The sequence below is a fragment of the Neovison vison genome, chromosome 4 (genome assembly GCF_020171115.1).
Source record: "Neovison vison isolate M4711 chromosome 4, ASM_NN_V1, whole genome shotgun sequence".
NCBI classification, from domain to species: Eukaryota; Metazoa; Chordata; class Mammalia; order Carnivora; family Mustelidae; genus Neogale; species Neogale vison.
This window is the reverse complement of record NC_058094.1, coordinates 3,879,823-3,897,072: the sequence shown is the minus strand read 5'-3', so window position 1 is coordinate 3,897,072 and position 17,250 is coordinate 3,879,823. Positions and strand designations below refer to the sequence as shown.

The window sequence follows — 17,250 nt, the reverse complement described above, 5'->3', positions numbered from 1 at the left end:
TCAGATCCCCACACCTGCTCCCCTGGCTCGGCTTCTGAACCTCGGGCACTTGGAGGCACGTGGTAGGTTGGAGGTTAGCCTTCTGAGGCTGGAGACCGTGACGGCTCAGCACAGGCCTCCTGGCCGGGGCTGGCTCCCAGCAGATGCCCCACGCGCTCTGCAAAGAGAAGCAGATCGCACCCCATGGGGGGCCCCAAGGAGCCCCCGGGCCCAACACGGCTGCAGCTCACACCTAGGAACTGTTCCATCCTCTCAGGTTAAGAAACGGCAAGCCTTTCCACAAGGTTTGTCGGGAATGGGGGAGGGAGGGGCGGTGGGCTTTGGGTTCCCGGAAGATCTCCTACCCAGACCATCACCAAGCACCTGGTCCACTGGGAGCTGAGAGCGGGGCCGCCAGGGAGAAGCCGTCAACAGAGGGGCTGGAGCGAGCGGGTGGAGGCAGGATTCAGCAGCGGGAGGAAGTCTGCGGAGCTGCACCTGGAAAGTGTGCTGGTCCGCACGAGAGGGGAGATGGCCCAGGTCAGGGACCCCTTGTTGGGAGCACGTGGCCCTGCCTTTCCTCCAAACTTGATGCCACTGAAGTATCAGCCAAGAGTCCCCCCGTCCCCCCACACACATGGCCTTCATGTCCCCCTGCACCTCTCTGGGGGACGCCTGCTTCTCACCTGGACATCTGGTCCTTCACAGAAGAGGGTAAGAGGTGACTCGCCCAAGGCCATGTGGCCTGATTCCAAAGGGGAAGGCAGGGCCCCAGGGCCACGTGCTAACCAAGACCCCTGAGGCCGCCCCCCACTCCCGGAGCTGAAGAGCTGGAAAAGGGGAAGCTGGGGCTCGGTTTCTCTGGCCGAGGCCCATGGCTCAATTTCACAAACCCAAGACCCGTTCTCTGGAGGCTCAAGGCTTCCGCGGACCTGATCTGGGACCTCTGGAGGGGCTGCCATTGGGGTCCAGAAGAGACAGGAAAACATGAAGAACGGAAGCCTCCCCAAGTAGAGTTCCCCCACCCTTGGGCACGTCTTCCTCGACTTCCTCCCAGCCCGATTCCTCTCGTGCTGGAACCCACAGTCAGCAGGCAAGGAGGTGGCAGGAAGGCCATGTCCGTGTGTCCCATGAAGCTTCAGAAAGAACCTAGGCTGCATCTGCAACACTGGGGTTTGCACCTGCAGATCTTCTGGAACAATCCCACCCTTCCAGACCCTTCCTTCACAGATGGGGAAACAAAGGCCCAGAGAGAGAGGACGTGTCCACCAGGACGACCTCCTGCAAACCACTCTCAGTTCTACCTCCCAGAGAGGGTGACCCCCCCAGGGGACACAGAGCAGACTACGGAAGGGGTTCAACTGGAGTTCCGCCCTCCCCCACGGCTGGGCTGTGTGCCAGAGACCCTGTGGCTGTTCTGGGAGTCACAGCGGGATTCACGCTGCATCCTGCCTGGGTCCACCAGCCCACCCTCCGCGGCAGAGAACTCACGCTGCGGGCCTGGGCCCTCTGGGGCCGCTGATGCTAAGAACAGACACCAGAGGCCAAGGTTCTGCATGACTGATAAGAACAATCAAAGACTTGGTCAGAGCCCAGCTCTCCGTTCAGGCTTTCGTCCCTGGTGACCGGCACAGAGCCGGGCTTCTAAAGGAACTGGGAGAGTCAGCAAATACTCTTCCTGAAGGCCTGGAACTTTCTCCCGTCCCATGAAGCCTCCGCATTCACCTGGAACTGACCCCCTTCTGCCTCGTCCTGGGGCAGTCCCCCGCGTCCCTTTCTTGGGGTGAGCAGGGGGACCCAGCCCTCCCTGTGAGCCTGAGCACTGAGCCTGGGGAAGAAGAGCCAGAAGTGTGCACTCGGGGCCGATTCCCCTTCTAGCGATGTCCCCTGTGTCTGGTAGCTCCACCCCTGCCCAGCGGGAGACGCGAAGTCAGTGCCGTGAGCCCTGGTGGCTCCGTCCCGGCGGAGCAAATACAGTTGACCTGAGTCAGGTGGGGCCTGCCACGAGGCCTCGTGCTGAGCCAGTGGCTTCCGTGGGTGGGGGACGCAGCCTCCCGGGAAGCAAAGAGAACCGTGACGTAAGGGGTGCTGAGCCTGCAGCACGTTGAGAGCAGAGGTAGATGGAGGGGCAGGACCGGGGTTTCGGGACGGACGGGAAGGCCGATCCTGGGGGGCCTCCCCGTCTCCTCGTCGGTGCGGTGAGCCCTGCGGACACAAGAGCCCGGAGTCCCCGGGGCCCGGGCTCGCTCTCATTAGAACACGCACCTTGTGCCACCAGGGAGCCCTGCACAGTCGAGGAAACAAAGCCGAGACGCACCTGCGAGGAGCTGTTGGTTAATTAAAGATCCACATCCTGGTAAGACGACAACAGCCCTGACTGGGAGAGCGTCCCCTGCCACAGAGGGTGTTCGGTAAAAACGTCCAGACGCCGGCTGACGGCGGCCCCGCCCGTGCTCCGCAGGCTGGAGTTGGTGGCAAACCGAGTAAGGCAGACTTGGAGGGGTGGATGATATTTAGGACCTTAGCAAACCCCTTAGTCTAGAAAAAGGAGAAACTCAGGCCCAGAGAAGTGACGTGACCTGCCCTGGGTCACACACAGATCCCAAAGGCAAGGTCTGAATCCTGGCTCAGCCCACGTTTTCTAGGCCAGACTTCCTTCCCCGCAACCGGTGCCTCTCAGCCTCCATTACCCGGGGGGCTCAAGTCCAAACCAAAGTCCACACTGCATTGCCGGGGGAAGGGGGCTCCGTACCAGGACACCACTTGCCCACACGTCCCGGCGCGTACCCTAGACACACCAGTAGGGAGAAAGGTCCGAAGAAGAGACCTGAGCCGCCAGCGCTCCCCATGACAGCAGACACCCCTGCCTTCTGAAACCCCTACTTGAAGGACCCTGCCCTCGGCACCACAGCCACAAGCGGCTCCGACTCCAGGGGAGAAACACGGACCAAGAGCCATTTGGCGAGTCCCCCCAAAGGCTTAAGTGAAAGACCAAGCAGACCGTCTCCAGAAATGTTCCCCAAGCAAACTACAGCAAATGTCCACGAGACTCAAAAAAAACAAAACACAGCCGTCAGCTCCGCCTAAACAGCACGGCGTCTGTCACAAGAGGATGCCCAAGCAGGGACATGAGCAGGGACAGGTCCCTCGTGGACGCCAGGTGTGAGAGGAAAGGGCCTTGAAATAAAACTCTGTAGGCACCGGGGAGCCAGGGAAGGTTCCTGAGCATGAGAAAGGCTTGAACGATCTAGGATGTGACCAGCTCCAAAGGGCCTGGGCAGTGAGGCTGCCTCCTGCCTGTCCGCTGCGGCTCTGTGGCAGGGTTCCACAGAGCACTGGCTGTCATCTGTGCTCCTAGCATGTCCACACTCGGAGCCCTGGCCCAGGCTCTGCCTCTGCCTAAACCAGCCCCCACTTGCTTCTTCAAGGTTCCGCTCAGAGATTTCCAGAAGCTCCTTCCTCCGCAAAGCCCTACCTGAGCTCCCCGGCCGGGCTCCAGCACTGCCTTTCCATTGTCATTTCAGGTCCGACGCCAGGAGTGACCCGTAGGAGCCCAGGAGCTGGCCTGCAAGAGAACCCCCGCATGGCGCCTGGCACGGACCAGGTGCCCAGTCAAGGTCACTCCTGCAGCTCCCACAGCTGCTCCGTGTCGTTTATGTCTCATCTCCACTCCAAAGCTAGGGAAACTGAGGCTCAGACGGGCAAAGCACCACCGCCTGTGAGTGCCGGACCTGAGCAGCTTCCGCCCCGAGGCTGCTCTTTGAGGCAGAAAGGGTCTGCCCTGGCCTCTGCCCCAGGGTCCCAGAGCCACGCCAGGCAGGTGCGCGGCCCAGGCCCGAGGTCCCTGTCACTCAGTGCGTGCGTCCCCCGCTGCTCACTCTCTACTAGCGGTTCACCTGGGCCGCTAACCCGGCTCCTGACATTGTCGTAACAGGGCCCCATCCCGCTGTACGGTGAGACGTCCCAAGCGTGCTTCTAGAGACCGAAGGTGTACCGACCACCCGCTCCCGGGAAATGGCCAGCCGCAGGCAGCTCGCAGCCCCTGCCACTCGGGCCGGCAGGTGCCACTGAAGGGCCAAGCGCAGGTGACGGATCTTCAGTATGTGGCTGGGCATCGATTTCCAGGGATGGAGCCACTGTCCGCACGGAAGGGAAGATCTGCCTTGATAACGGGGATGAACGGCCCCTTAGGCAAGCGGCAGGAAATCTGATCGTCTTTACTCCCCTCTGTGGGTGCTGCTCAGCCCTGAGAGCTCTCAAGGCCAAGGCCGTCAGACTGGACTTCCCAGGATGTTCTTGCGTGGCAGACAGAACGAGGGTGCCCACGGGAGGGGATCCTTGAGTGCAACAGGGGCCTCTGAAGGATGCGGGGGAGGCGGCCCTCCTCGCGCGGTGTCGGAGCACAGCAGGGAGGCCTCCCAGGTAGCAGGAACAGCCCAGGCAAAGGCTCAGAGAACCTGCATGGCCCTATGTTCTTGATCAAACGAAAGGTTACTGAGCCACAGCAGGTGGACCGCTTTATGTTATCAGCACTGAAAAATCCATGCTACAGAGCTTGCCAGTGCAAAGATCTCCAAGACGGAGGTCCCCGTTACAGTCCTTCACGGCCGAGAGCTCCACAGCAGCCCGTCCGGCTTTTGTGACATTTGTGCTGGGACAGGCTCGGTGATCGTGACTGCCCACCTGCGTGGCTTCTGGGTGCCCAGGGATCCTTTCAAGGATCCCACTGGGTTACACCTGCCAGCCGGCTTTGTAGCCAATGGAAGGCCATCTCTGGGCTGTCTATTTCTAGCTGGACCTCCCCCACAGGCGTTTAGGGTAAAGATCGCTGGCGTTCGCACTGCAGAGAGACCCATGTCAGGGGTCAGAAGGAGCAGAGCGCTGTTCGGCTTGGGAATGAGCCCCGCATCCAGGGACTCGTGGACACCTCTCTAGAAGCTTCCACTGGTTTCTCCAACAGAGGACAGCAACATTCAATGTGACTTGTTTATCTCCAATGAAAGAGGTAATCACAGAGGTCTCGAGAGAGCCGAGCATATCAAAGGCATTCATCATGGCGACACGACACAGCAATGTCACCATCTTCCACAAATTTCCTAAATAAGGAAAGCAGGAGACAGCAGCAGATCATGGGGCATCCCCCAAGACAACAGGCCCAGGTTCCTCAGAAGGGCAACATCACGAAAGACAAAAATGGGGAGGAGGAAAAACGCCCTGGATTGGGATAATCTGGGGCAACCAGACAGGCAATGTGGGATGTGACCTTCTGTCTCGGACTCACGAGAAAGCTCTGGGGGACGTTTTGGGGACAGTTGGGAAAATGTGAATGTGGGCTGTATTTTTAGATAATAATATTGCACGAAGGCTAAGTATCCTAGGATACTAGGGGCACTGTCTCCAGGAGAACACTCTTGTTCCCACATCTTTTTTTTTTTTGGAGGGGGGGTGAGCCACCTAAACGTTGCAGACCCCACTTCCTTCTCCACATATGTCGGGGTGGGGGTAGAAGAGGGTCGAGCGACTGTCCTAAGACACTGCAGGCTGGTGGGTCTGGGCGATGTGCATACCGTGGCCGCACACACTCTTCTTTCAACTCTCTTTGATCTGGAATTTTCCAAACAAAGTCGGTGGGAGAATCACATGGAAATAGATTTTCCCCCGAAACAGCACCATCTACCAAGGTGTGGTCAAGAGAGAGCCACATCAAACAGCCTTACGCCCAGGGTTTGGGGGGCCTGGAATTCATGGGGCCTGGCTCGCGTGAGGGCGTTCTGTTCTCAGAGAGGGGACAAGCGGTGGCCCCGTCTCCCCAGCACCCTGTCCAACAACACGGTCTCTCGTATTCTTCTTGGTGTCCCAACCTTCCAATGTGCCCACTGACCAGAACCTCCAGGCCAAATGTCTTCAGGGGTCAGACTCATTCTGTGGGAGGTAGTCCGGGTTCAGGACCCACCGGCCCCGTCCCATTGTGTTGCCAGACAGCAGCAGAGGCCCGGGGAGGTGACATGGCTTCTGGGGGCCCAGTGAAGCAGGAAGCGTGGGCTCCGCCCCAGCACCCCTTCCTCACCTGGGATGGATCCAGGGTCCCAGACAAGCCATGACGCTGGAAGAAACTGACGCTGGAGCCCCAGCAGCAGGTCCGCACAGGACAGGCCCCCAGTCTGACCCCCTCCCCCTTCAGGAGCAAACCCACACGCACAAGAGCGCTTGAGGGAATGTCATCTTATCACACAACCAGAAGGAACACATTCCGGCACAGGCCTCAGGCCTTAAACCTCCGTGGCTGCTAATTAGGCCCGATTGTTTCTAGAAACCACAGCAAGAGACAGGGCCACAGACCTCAGTGGCAGGCGGCTCTCTCCTCTGATTGTCTTTGCTCTCCCACCTCCCTCTCCAGCTCCACGCAGAGACCACGCATGCCTCTACCCCGTTCCCTCCAGCTTCCAGCTGCTGCCGATCCCTGCCGGGAATCAGAAATCCACGAGGCTTTCAGATCGAGGTGGGGCAGAGAAAAGTGACCTCCTAGATTTCTCTGCAGGCCTCTGAGTTACTGCCCAGATGTTCCCCCACTTAAGGCCCCGTGTGCAGGGAAGAAGCGGTAAGCCAAATCCTGCAGTCACTCTCCCCTCCTTAGAGACGGGGCTGGAGCCCCTGCAAAGGCAGGCCTCTCGGGCAGCAGGGTGGGCCCAGGTACTTCCTCTCTGGATTTCTGGACCACAAACGACCTGCTGAGATCGTGCCCGAGGGCAGGTCAGTGACATTCAGCAGAGGCATGAGAGGTGCTCAGGGAGCCCCAGGCAGCCCATCGCGCTTAAGGGTCTGCTGCCTGGGTTTCAAGACCAGAGCGTTGTGGCTGGAAAGAAGAGACCTGATCCCAGGTCTGGCGCTAAGCAGACATCTCAAAACCTGGACCGTGGGTGCACCCAGGTAAGTAAGAGTCTAACGGTCTTGTGGTACAACAGCATCTTCCACCCGGCGTGGGTGTGGTCAAGAGCAGAACAGGGAGGTCTCTCGGAGGAGCCCAGGCCTGCACCGCGCACGACCCGCCTTCCTCCTGTCCTTGGTGGAGTGGACGGACCGAGACTGCTCCGCTGGAAAGGCATTCAAGCAAGTCCGAAGCTCTTTAAGGACCCAAGAAGCACATTTCCTAGACCCAACCTCTGGAACTGGGCGGCCAGCCAGCGCTCTGTGATTCTGGGGAACGTGGCCCTGCCTCAGCTCATCCTGGAGGAAGCGGAAACCTGTCTCCAAACAGCCTCGTGTGTCTTCTCCCCCGGCTGAGCGGGCACTGCCGCCTGGAAGGATGGGCCGAGAAGCCGGACTTAGGAAAGTCACCCGCGGCGGGAGGGAGGAACAGACTCGGCCTGAGGCGCAGAGGGACCTTTGAGGAATAAGCAACAGCAGTGACCCAGCAGCCGCGAAGACAGCAAGAGGAGAGACGCCTGGGGAGACCAAGGGGCTGGCCAGCTGCTCTGAGTTGCTGGTTCCCCCTTCCGGGTCCTCGGTTTCCTCCTCTGAAGATGAGGGAGCTCGGTGAGGTGCCCCAGACCAAGCAACCTGTTGGCTTTTGGAGATTCTCCTGCTGACTGGGCTGTCTCAGACGGCCAAGCTCTCCGGATGGAGATGCTCCCGTCCCATTTTTTCAGGAGGGAGGGTCCCTGGAGGCCCCTGACTCAGTCCCCCACAAAAGCATCTCACTGGTGTACATGGAGGGCCCCTCAGCCAGAGCCCACCCCAGGCCATCTGAGAAAAAGATGCACATTGAAAAGGAAGCAAACCAAGCTGCCCCACTGTGCCCTGAGTACTCCAACCATGAACAAGGATATTTAACTTCAGAGTGGGGTGGAGGCCAGACCGAGTCCACCTTGCTTCCAATGCTTAAGTTGATGGTCATCACTGAACAGAAAAAACTTCATCCTGCATCCCTTAAAGCGACACAGAACAGTCCGGTCTGTGGAAATACAGAATATGGAATGTTTTCTCCATTTCCCCAGGAAAGGAGGATCTCCCTGCCACCGGAAGCATTTAAACAGGACAAGACCACTTTAAACAGATATTTTTGTCAAGGAATCGGCCCTGAATGAAGGGCTGACCCCAGAGGCCTGGGGCTTCTGCCCGTGGACAGAGAGAAGCAGGTGCCCACATCGGGGGCGGCTTACACCAGGACCGGCTCTGAGCAAATCTCTCAGCCTCTTATACCTCACTTGCCCTTACAAATCAAAGGTGATCATACACCCTACTTGAGGACAAACCTTGCAAAGGTTTTCACAAGCAACCCCACACGGCTTCCCAGCACTCTCCTCCAAAGCATGAGACATTCTGCAAAGATCCACTGCTTTCGTACCTACGACAACCCTGCAAAAAAAAAAAAGAAAAGAAAAGAAAAAAGAAAGAAAAGAAAAATTTCTTCCAAGGGAGAAAAAACGTCCTTCTCTGGACAGATTTTAGAGCCTTAAAATGAAAACTATATATACTTAAAAATGAGTGACTCGAGACAACCTTGAAGGTTGAGAATGGCGGTTCGCAGACCCCCCCCCCAACTTCCACAGGCCCAGAGCCCACACACCTTACAGGGCCCTCCACTTTGGAGGAGTCTGGACGGCTGCGTTTCAGTCCAATGGCCCAAACGCTCAGAACCTGTGGCATTGGTGCCTTTTTCTTTCAGAAATCTTGACAGTCCCTTTCTAGGGAGCAGACCCTCCATTCTGAGAGATTCCCATGGGGGCTCCCACTGCTCTTTCTGGGCCAAAGCGAAAGTCTGTTTCTATCCAAGAGCCATGGATGTTCAGTTTATGAAAAAGGCATGGGAAGATGTGTGGCTTCTAGAAATGGCAGTGGGGGGGTGTCAAGGGAAGTGAAAGTCACCTCTGTGAATTTAGTTTCAGATCTTTCTTTATTCCTGTCATCGATGAGGGCCCAGTGTACCCTATTCTATAGCCTAGCCCTCCCCTAGAAGATTAACAGGCCTTCCCTTGAGGACGATGGGGAGGAATTAATCCACTTCTCAGGAAAACTGTCCCCTGAGACTGGCAAGTTCCCAGCAAGCCAAGACACCGCTCCTTTGCCTCTAAACACTTCCTGAGACCAACACAGACTTGTCGCCCTTATTTACAAATCAAATGCAATTAGAGACTGTCTTTCTCGAAACACATATATATATTTTTTTAAACAAGGAATGCCCTGTCAGTTTTTTTTTTAATTAAGAAAATAAGCCACATCCACCTGATACCCATTGTCATCCAAGCATCCCCAAGCATCCCAAACCAGAATTCTCACTTACACAGGTCGATGTCAAACCCCCCACCGTGGCCGCCGCCTTCCTATAAATGAGAGGGAAGTAACAGAACATTCTGTGGCTCCAACAATTTTCCAGTTTCCCCTGAAACTCCCAGTTGCGTGGTAAATCGTTGGGGCTGCAGGTGACAGAAACGCCTTGAATAAATTAATATTATTACTGGGTTTGGACTGCTCATTGCTAGTTTTGTTGTCTTGCGCGGATAATGCACACCAGTTGAACAAAGTGCATGCTTCTAAAAAATGTTTGAACTGGCAAGCGAAGAGGAGCCCCGTCTTCTTTCCCGCCCGTCCCCTTAAAAAGAAGTTTAATATAATTTAGAACGTAGCATTTAAAAAATATGGTCATGACACGTCTGGGAGAAAGACCGCTCGTGGAACATGCTTGATTTGGCAGAATGATAAATCAAAAACCCCATGGGTTTGGTTTCCCCGTTTTGTTTGGAAGCCGCTGAAAGCAGGTTGGTAACAGAACTGAGTCACGGAGAAAGAAATCTGTGCATACCTAAACTTTTTGTTTTGTCACACAGAGCGCGCACACACACGCACACACAGAAAGAAGCACACGGCGTGCGCACACCCTCACTCACTCGTAGTCCGCACACGCACACACACACCCACAACCACCCACCGCTGGGGGAGAAGACGCAGAGGACTTAGGTCGGAGGGCACGTGGGTGGGCACTCGCGGGCTGACAGCCTGGTGTGCAGCTTTGGGCTGGGTATCCTCTCGGCTCTGCCTGGTTGTCTTGGTGTCCCCCCTGTCCTGGGAAAGCCACCCCAGAGATGGGGCAGGCTGCGGAGAAGTGTAAGGCATACTTCGCTGGGAAGGAAGGAAGGAATCCATGCTTCATGCTCAGACGCGAGTTTCAGAGGAGGACGGGCCTTTCTCTTCCCTTGGGCCAGCTCTGTCTCTCGCGGGGAGGTGGGGGAGCGGGTGGGGGACAGAGGGGGAGGGGGAGTCCTGGGGGAGCGGGGGCAGAACCACGGAAAAGGGAAGGAGAGAAAGTAACACAGAGAATGAGGACAACGGTAAAGGATACTGATAATAAACACGAAGGAACGGACGAGGTGGGCCGGTGGAGTTCGAGGTCAAGTCGGACGAGCGACCGCTTCTGCCTGCGCCGCCCGCCCCGCACCCTAAACGGACTTCCGCCGCCGCATCAGCCTGTGGTTGTCAGTAAAGCTATGTAACCCGGGGGAGATGGAGCTGATGGGGGAGGGGAAGAGGCTGTTTCTCAGTGTGCTTGGCGAGATCTCCTCGATCTTGTAGGAGATGGAGTGGAAGTAGTGGGGCGCGAGCTTGGCGCTGAAGGAGTTGTGCTGCGCGGCCGTGCGGCCGCCGTGGTCCTGCGGCCGGTAGCAGGTGCAGGAGCACACGGACGGCAGGTCCGGCGCGTCGGCCTTGCAGCGGGGCCGGCCGGGCCGCGCGTCCTCGGGGATGTGGATGACCATGCTGTTGCGCGTCCCGGCCAGCGACGCCCTCTCCTCGGCGTCCCGCCGCTCGTCCTCGCTGTTCATGGTCAAGAACCTGAGGACCACCAGGTTGAGGAAGGCCCCGATGACCGTCAGCCCCACCAGGATGTACATAAAGCTAAAGGCCACGTAGAGCGGCTTCTTCTGCAGGGCGCCCTTGGTCTGCAGGGCCACGTAGTCCCCAAACCCGATGGTAGTCAGCGTGATGAAGCAGTAGTAGTAGGCGTGGAAGAAGCTCCACTCCTCGCACTGGGAGAAGGCGGCCGCCCCGATGCACAGCGTCCCCATGCAGGAGAAGAAGCCCACAGTCACCATGTTCTCCATGGACACCTCCGTGCTGCGCATGCCGCAGCATCGCTTGATGCGCTTCAGCAGGTAGCGCACAAAGGTGTTCATCCGCTCGCCCAGGCTCTGGAACATGACCAGCGTCAGCGGGATGCCCAGCACGGCGTAGAACATGCAGAAGGCCTTGCCCGCGTCGGTGCCAGGGGCCGCGTGCCCGTAACCTGAGGGGAGGGGGAGAGAAACGGAGAAGGAGTGAGGAGCGCTCCGGGAGGCGCGCGCTGCCATTGGACTTGGCATTTCCGCAGGGACAACCCTTGGGCATGCCGGTGAGCTGGGAGGGAGAGAAAGGGGAGGACGAGGGAGGGAGGCTGGGGTGCGAAAGGGGCTGGGCACTTCCATGGGGATGGCGTCGGGGTTTGCCCATATCCTGGAGGGAGGGGAAGAGAAGAACAAGACAGTTTAGGGGTGGGAGGGGTGCTCTGGGGCATTTCATTTGGGGAGCAGTTCAGATCAGAGGAGCGGCACATTCTTCTCAGAGCAAAACAGAGGTTTTTAAAAGGAAAAGCAGCATACTCACTATAAGCCACAAAAGTAGTGAGTCCAAGGGAGAAAATTAAATATGTCCACCGTGGATGGATTGCTGTTGCTTACCAGGCTCTGTGTGGGGTCCTGGTCCTATAGGGCCTTATTCTGACCTCCTAACAACCCTACAAAGGAGGCATAATGGGTCTGACACCAACAACAAGAAAACTGAGTTACTTACTTAATAGTAGGATAACTTGAGTCCTTCAGAGCTGGGATTTGAACCCAGACTTTTCAAGCACCGAGAATGAGGCTTAGAATCAAGAGGAGTAACTACAGTGTATGTAATATAAACACCATGAGGGCAAAGACTTGTATCTGTTTTGTTCACTGCTGGATCCCCCACACCTGGAGTAACATGTAGCTTGTAGAGTATTTCTTTAATAAATGAAGGAATACAGTTGCACCACTGTGCTTCTTAGGAAAGAGGGAGCAAGTAATCCTCTAAGAACCACACAGGTGTAAGTGCTTTTGAAATTCTTCATGAAACTTCGAAGCACATCACTTCATCAATCCCCTATGTCAACTGTGCTAAGTTGAGTCCATATTCCCGCCCATTCAGAATGAGGATGGGGTGCTAGAAAGGTGCAGTTACCCCCCAGGAATCCTTCAGCTACTTAGTAATAATATCAGAGCGAGGACAGGGTCTGTACAACATGGCTGGAAGAACATGAGACTCAGAGTAAGCTCTAGTTCAAGTTCTGGGACTAATACTGCCCAGAAAGAGAAAGGAAGGAAGGAAGGAACGAAGGAACGAACTGGACCTCAAATCATAGGCAGTATTTGGACCAAGAGCTTGGAGGATGAACATGGCCTTCCAACATCTCAAATCCTGCCCCATCAAGAAAGGCTTCCCTGGCGTTACCCTAGGCCATATGCTCACAGGCTCCTAGTCCTTTAACCAGCTGTATTCTCTTGGACACCAGGCAACCTCTTCCAACCCTAATTTCTGTTACATGGGATAATAATTCCCAGGTGGGGTTGTGCAGATCTGCTGAGTCAGACGGCACCTAGTCCAGGGCCTGGTACTCAGTGGGCAAGGGGGTAGAGGTCTTGGGGTCTGGTTGGTCCCTACAGTCTCCCACAGGAAACTTCATCTGACTGCCCAAGGCCACACCTCTCTACCAAGTCTTTATCACTTATGGTCTGTCTGTCCCTCCCCTGGCAGGAATTTGTGCCATGTCCTACCTGCCCCAGGGTCCATACTCTTACTAGAGAGATGACATCATTTGTTTGCCTCCGAGATGCCTTCTCTTCATCTTCTCTGGTCCTCAATCCTCCTGAGCCATCACTGACCTCCAGCCCCTCAAAAACCCCATAGTCCTTGCAAAAAAGGAAAAATGAAGTTGGAGTCAGGCCAGAAAGGATAGAAGAGGGAAACAGAAAGGTAAAGGGGAGAGTGACTAACGCAGCAGTAGAAGTCCAAGCTGAAGAACAGAGAGCAATGCAAATTGTCATGAATTCTGAGAGCCTCAGACACCTTCAGGAGAGCATCAAAAGGCATCCCAGAAAGAAAAGAGAAAAGACCAAAGAAATTTGAATAGCCAAAATTAACCAAATTTGGTGAAAGACACAGATTTACAGATTCAAGAAGCCCAGTGAACTCCAAGTAGGATAAACACAAAACCACACATCAGAGTCAAACTGCTGAAAACCAAAAGAGATCCTAAAGGCAGCCAGAGAGAAAGAAGGTATCACCTGGAGAACAATTTGAATACCTCTTCCTTCTAATCATAAACAATGGGGGCCAGGAAATGGTAGAATAACATCTTCAAGGAGCTTTTTAAAAAACAAACAAACAAACAAACAAAAAGACCGTGTCCCTGGAATTGTCCATCCACAGGAAATATCCTTTAAGAATGAAGTCAAAATACATTTTTACATTCAAGAAAACCCGTTACCGGTAGAGCTGCACGGAATAATTACCAAAGAAGTTCTTCTTCCTAGAGGGAAATGATGCCAGATGGAGGCTTAGGTCTTCAGGAAAGAAAGAAGCACATCTTGGTAAACAAGAGGGTTTATATTTATACAAAATGCAGGGGTGGGAATCCCACTGTATCTCCAGAGAGCTCACCTGCATAGCTCATACAAAAGCCAGATGGAGGGTGGAAAACGGCAGGTGGTTGGAACCTGACGAAGGTGGTAATATTAGCTAGCGGCTCCAGATGTGATACATTCTCTAGAGGAAACCAACATGGCATTGACCAGGTCCAAAACTGCACGTGGGGTGCCCAGACCCCACCCATTCCTGCCAGCAGTGATGTTCAGAAGCAGTTTCCTTCCCATGGCTGGACAGTGGTATGTCTGTAAACCCCGTGTCCGGTCGCCCGCCATCTGTCTTTCTGCAGAATGAACGGACTCCATCATTCTGACGCCCCGTGGTATATCTCACTGCTCCATTACAGTGGGGTCATGCCTTAGTGAGGTGTGTGCGTGACAGAGTGTGGGAGGTGAACACCCCAAAGTTCCAGGCCTTCCACATGAATATATCTACGGGCCTGTGGTTTGGGTCCAGGAGCATTCTCGCCACAACGGCAGACCAGTTGCTAAGTGTACGATGCTTCCCAGAAAGACACAGCCAGGCGGGACGTCTTCAATTTCCCCGTCCCGATGCACCCACCTCCTCCCTGCTCTCTGGTTTCCAGTTAGTTGGTCAGGAGGTCAGAGGAAGGGAGGAAGGTGAGGACCTTGGCGACAAGCCACCCCTGCCAGCAGGCTCACAGCTGTGGTCCACAGTTCAGTGCCTGCTCCCGGACACACAGACAGCTCTGCGTCATCGCTCATCCAGAATGCCACACCCTCCTGGGTTGCTTTCCCTCCACCAGACCCACACTTTCCAGAAGAGTCTATAAATAGCCTGCTGAATTCTCAGATTGAGAGAGCTACTTCCTGCAAAGGCCCTAACGGATACACTCCGTGTTTCTGTACACTGGATCTGCTCACCGTCTGTGCTCAGGTACAACGCAGCAGCACTGCATGTGGACGGGTCTAGACCTATCACATGTACGCACAGAGTATGCCTAAATTGTGCAATACACAGACGTCGCGTCTATGGGTACTTTCCACAGAATATATACGCATGTCTTTGGAACGTAACAGTATATGAGCGGGTAGAGGGACACCTGCACTGGGAACATACAGGCACACACACCACGTACATTACACCAGTACCTAAACCGCATACACAACACAGCCTCAGCGCACCGACCTTTTGTGGACGGATGGTGTGCATGTAGTACATGTGTGTATGCACATATGTGCATACACACAATACTCGAGGCACAGGGTGGGCACACGGACGTGTGAGCTGCCGGGAATGCGGGTACATACTTATCATCACGAGCGTACATCCTGCCTACAAGGTACCGGGGTCAGAGGAGAGCTGCAAAATGTACCCGCCCCAGACACGGGGAGGACTGCCTCTCCTTCCCCAGAGGACAGCAGGGTACAGATCTCCAGTGTTCTCGCAGAACCCGTGTGACAACTCAGGTCCTGAAAAGAGGAGGCTTTTCGTCTGCGAATGGCTGGGTTGACGCACCCTGGCCCCCCTGGGTTGGGAGCCGTATTCATCTGCTCCAACGTTTTCCATTCAGACATGTCTAGACCACTGACTGTGTCCCAGGCCCTGTGCTTGTCACAGGGGATCCACAAGGACTCCTTTCCCCCAAAATCTTCTCAAGGGCCTCCAGCCATCCAGCCCATGATGAGGGCCCTCCCAGTGCCCAGGACGAGGGGGCCTTAGACGGAGGTTGAGGGCATGGGTGTCAAGGCCATGGAGGACCCCCAGGCGGACCTGCCTGTTCTTGATCATCTGTATCCCCAAACCCCGCTTAGGACCAGTCCTGGGAGCGCAGGAGCTACAGCTATATCCCCATTCCGGTCTTCTCACTGTCTCGAGGCCCCCCCAGGCACCAGAGCAAGTTCTTCCTCCACCTCCGAGCCCTACAGGGGCAACGTAACCTCAGGAATCCCACCTAGGACAAGACCGTTGGTCCTTCCACCACTGCAAATGAGTAACTCATCCTTTTGGCAAAGCAATATCTAACCATGATTTACACAGCGTTCAGAAGGCATGCACCGGGTGCAGAAGAGCTACAGAAACCACATCATCCCCAATGGAGACCTCTGGACCGCTGCCCTGTGACCTCGGCAGTGTCCCTCAATTCACAGGCTGGATGTGGGGGATGAGGCTGGGAAAGGCAGAGGAGAGCAGCTTGTCGTTGCCCTGTGGGGCTGGGGCCATCCTTCCCCAGCCCTGGGCCTAGCAGCCCTGCAGGCGACCAGCACTGACCAGCACGAGCATCACCCCCAAGCCCCACCGGCTGGGCCACCGTGTGCAAAGCTCCCTGCACCCAGAGGACACAGCAGCTCGAGCGTCCATCCACACCAAGCTGTGTCCCCTCCCCCGCTTCCTGCTGGTTTTTCTGCATGTGCAGGGTCACAGACAGACTTGCTCACGGCCCCCAGTGCTGGCCCTGATAGGCTGCTTGGGTGGCCACAAGCAGCCAAGTCCCCGGGGATGGGGACCGCTGACCAGGATGGTGACTGCACAGTCTGAAAAGCAGCCCTCAGTGCTGCACCCCAACACCATGCTCCCCAACATCCAGGACACGGGAGCTCAGACGAAGCACCCAGGAGTCTGTCTGAGGGGCTCCCCCATCATCCCACCTTCCCCAGCCTGCTTCCCTCACCCCTGAGCGCCGGGTGTCACCCCAGCCTCCCAAGCCCTGGCAGGCTCTGGCCCCCATCCTTCCCCCACTCCGCAGTGTTTGCGCAGGGCCGTGGGGCTGGCCGCGAGGGACTGGAGTGGCACTGGGTCAAGTGAAGGCCCCGCCCTAGAGATGCTCACGGGTTCCTGGCACCGCGCCGGAGCTGATAAGGATGCAGGTCTGAATCAAATTCAAGGGCCCATGGTGCCCTGGGGCAGCAGAGTCCTTGTGGGAGGGACCCCAGCTCCTGAGACCTGGCTTCACTCCCCTGAGTGGTACAGCCAGAGCTTGGAGCCCAGGAAGTGTGCAAGGTGGCGCCAGAGCTTGAATGCCACCTACAGCCCTCCCCAGGCCAGGCTCTGTGTGGGTTGCTGGAGAATCAGGAAAAGAGACCTGACCACCAGCTCCCAGGGAGGTGAAGCACAGTGTCCGAATCCTTTGCTTTGCCTGGTACATGTCAGAGGCCAGGGAAGAACAGAGGAGCACCCAGCTCGGCCTGGGACATCAGCTTGGGGTTACTGCCTCTAAGGAGCCTTTGGGGTTTTGATGGATGAACAGGAGTTTGCTCAGGCTGCCCACCCCAGCTGGAATTCGGACATTTGGACATTGTTCCATGCATCAGGCCCCGTCTTGCTCTTACCAATCAGCCCTTCTCCCTGGGCCTGGACCCTCTCTGTCAGAAGGGGGCAGGGCCCAGAACCAGTCCTGAGCCCCAGGATCCTGGCCCCTCACCAGGAGCGCTAAGAGCAGGGCAGGCAGAGCGGGAAGGTGGAGCTGGTGTGGGTGCTTATGGGGAAGAAGCTTTAGGAGAATGGAAAGAAGGCCCTGGGCCCTGTCCCCCAGGTTCCAGCACATGAACCCCCACTCCAAGACAGTGCCCATGAGCTAAGCCTGGGGGGTCTGGGGCATTCTAAGAGCTGCGAGGT

General features: G+C 56.2%; 1 protein-coding gene across 1 annotated transcript in view; it reads right to left on the bottom strand.

Moving 5' to 3' along the window:
* Positions 1–7,916: 7,916 nt before the first annotated feature.
* The window catches only part of KCNK9 (potassium two pore domain channel subfamily K member 9), a 74,887-nt gene continuing 65,553 nt past the window's right edge, over positions 7,917–17,250 (bottom strand). Inside the window, exon 2 of the mRNA XM_044244897.1 lies at positions 7,917–11,254. Within this exon, the coding sequence (XP_044100832.1) occupies positions 10,413–11,254 (842 nt within the window). The 3' untranslated portion in view covers positions 7,917–10,412. The remainder of the gene's footprint in view (positions 11,255–17,250) is intronic.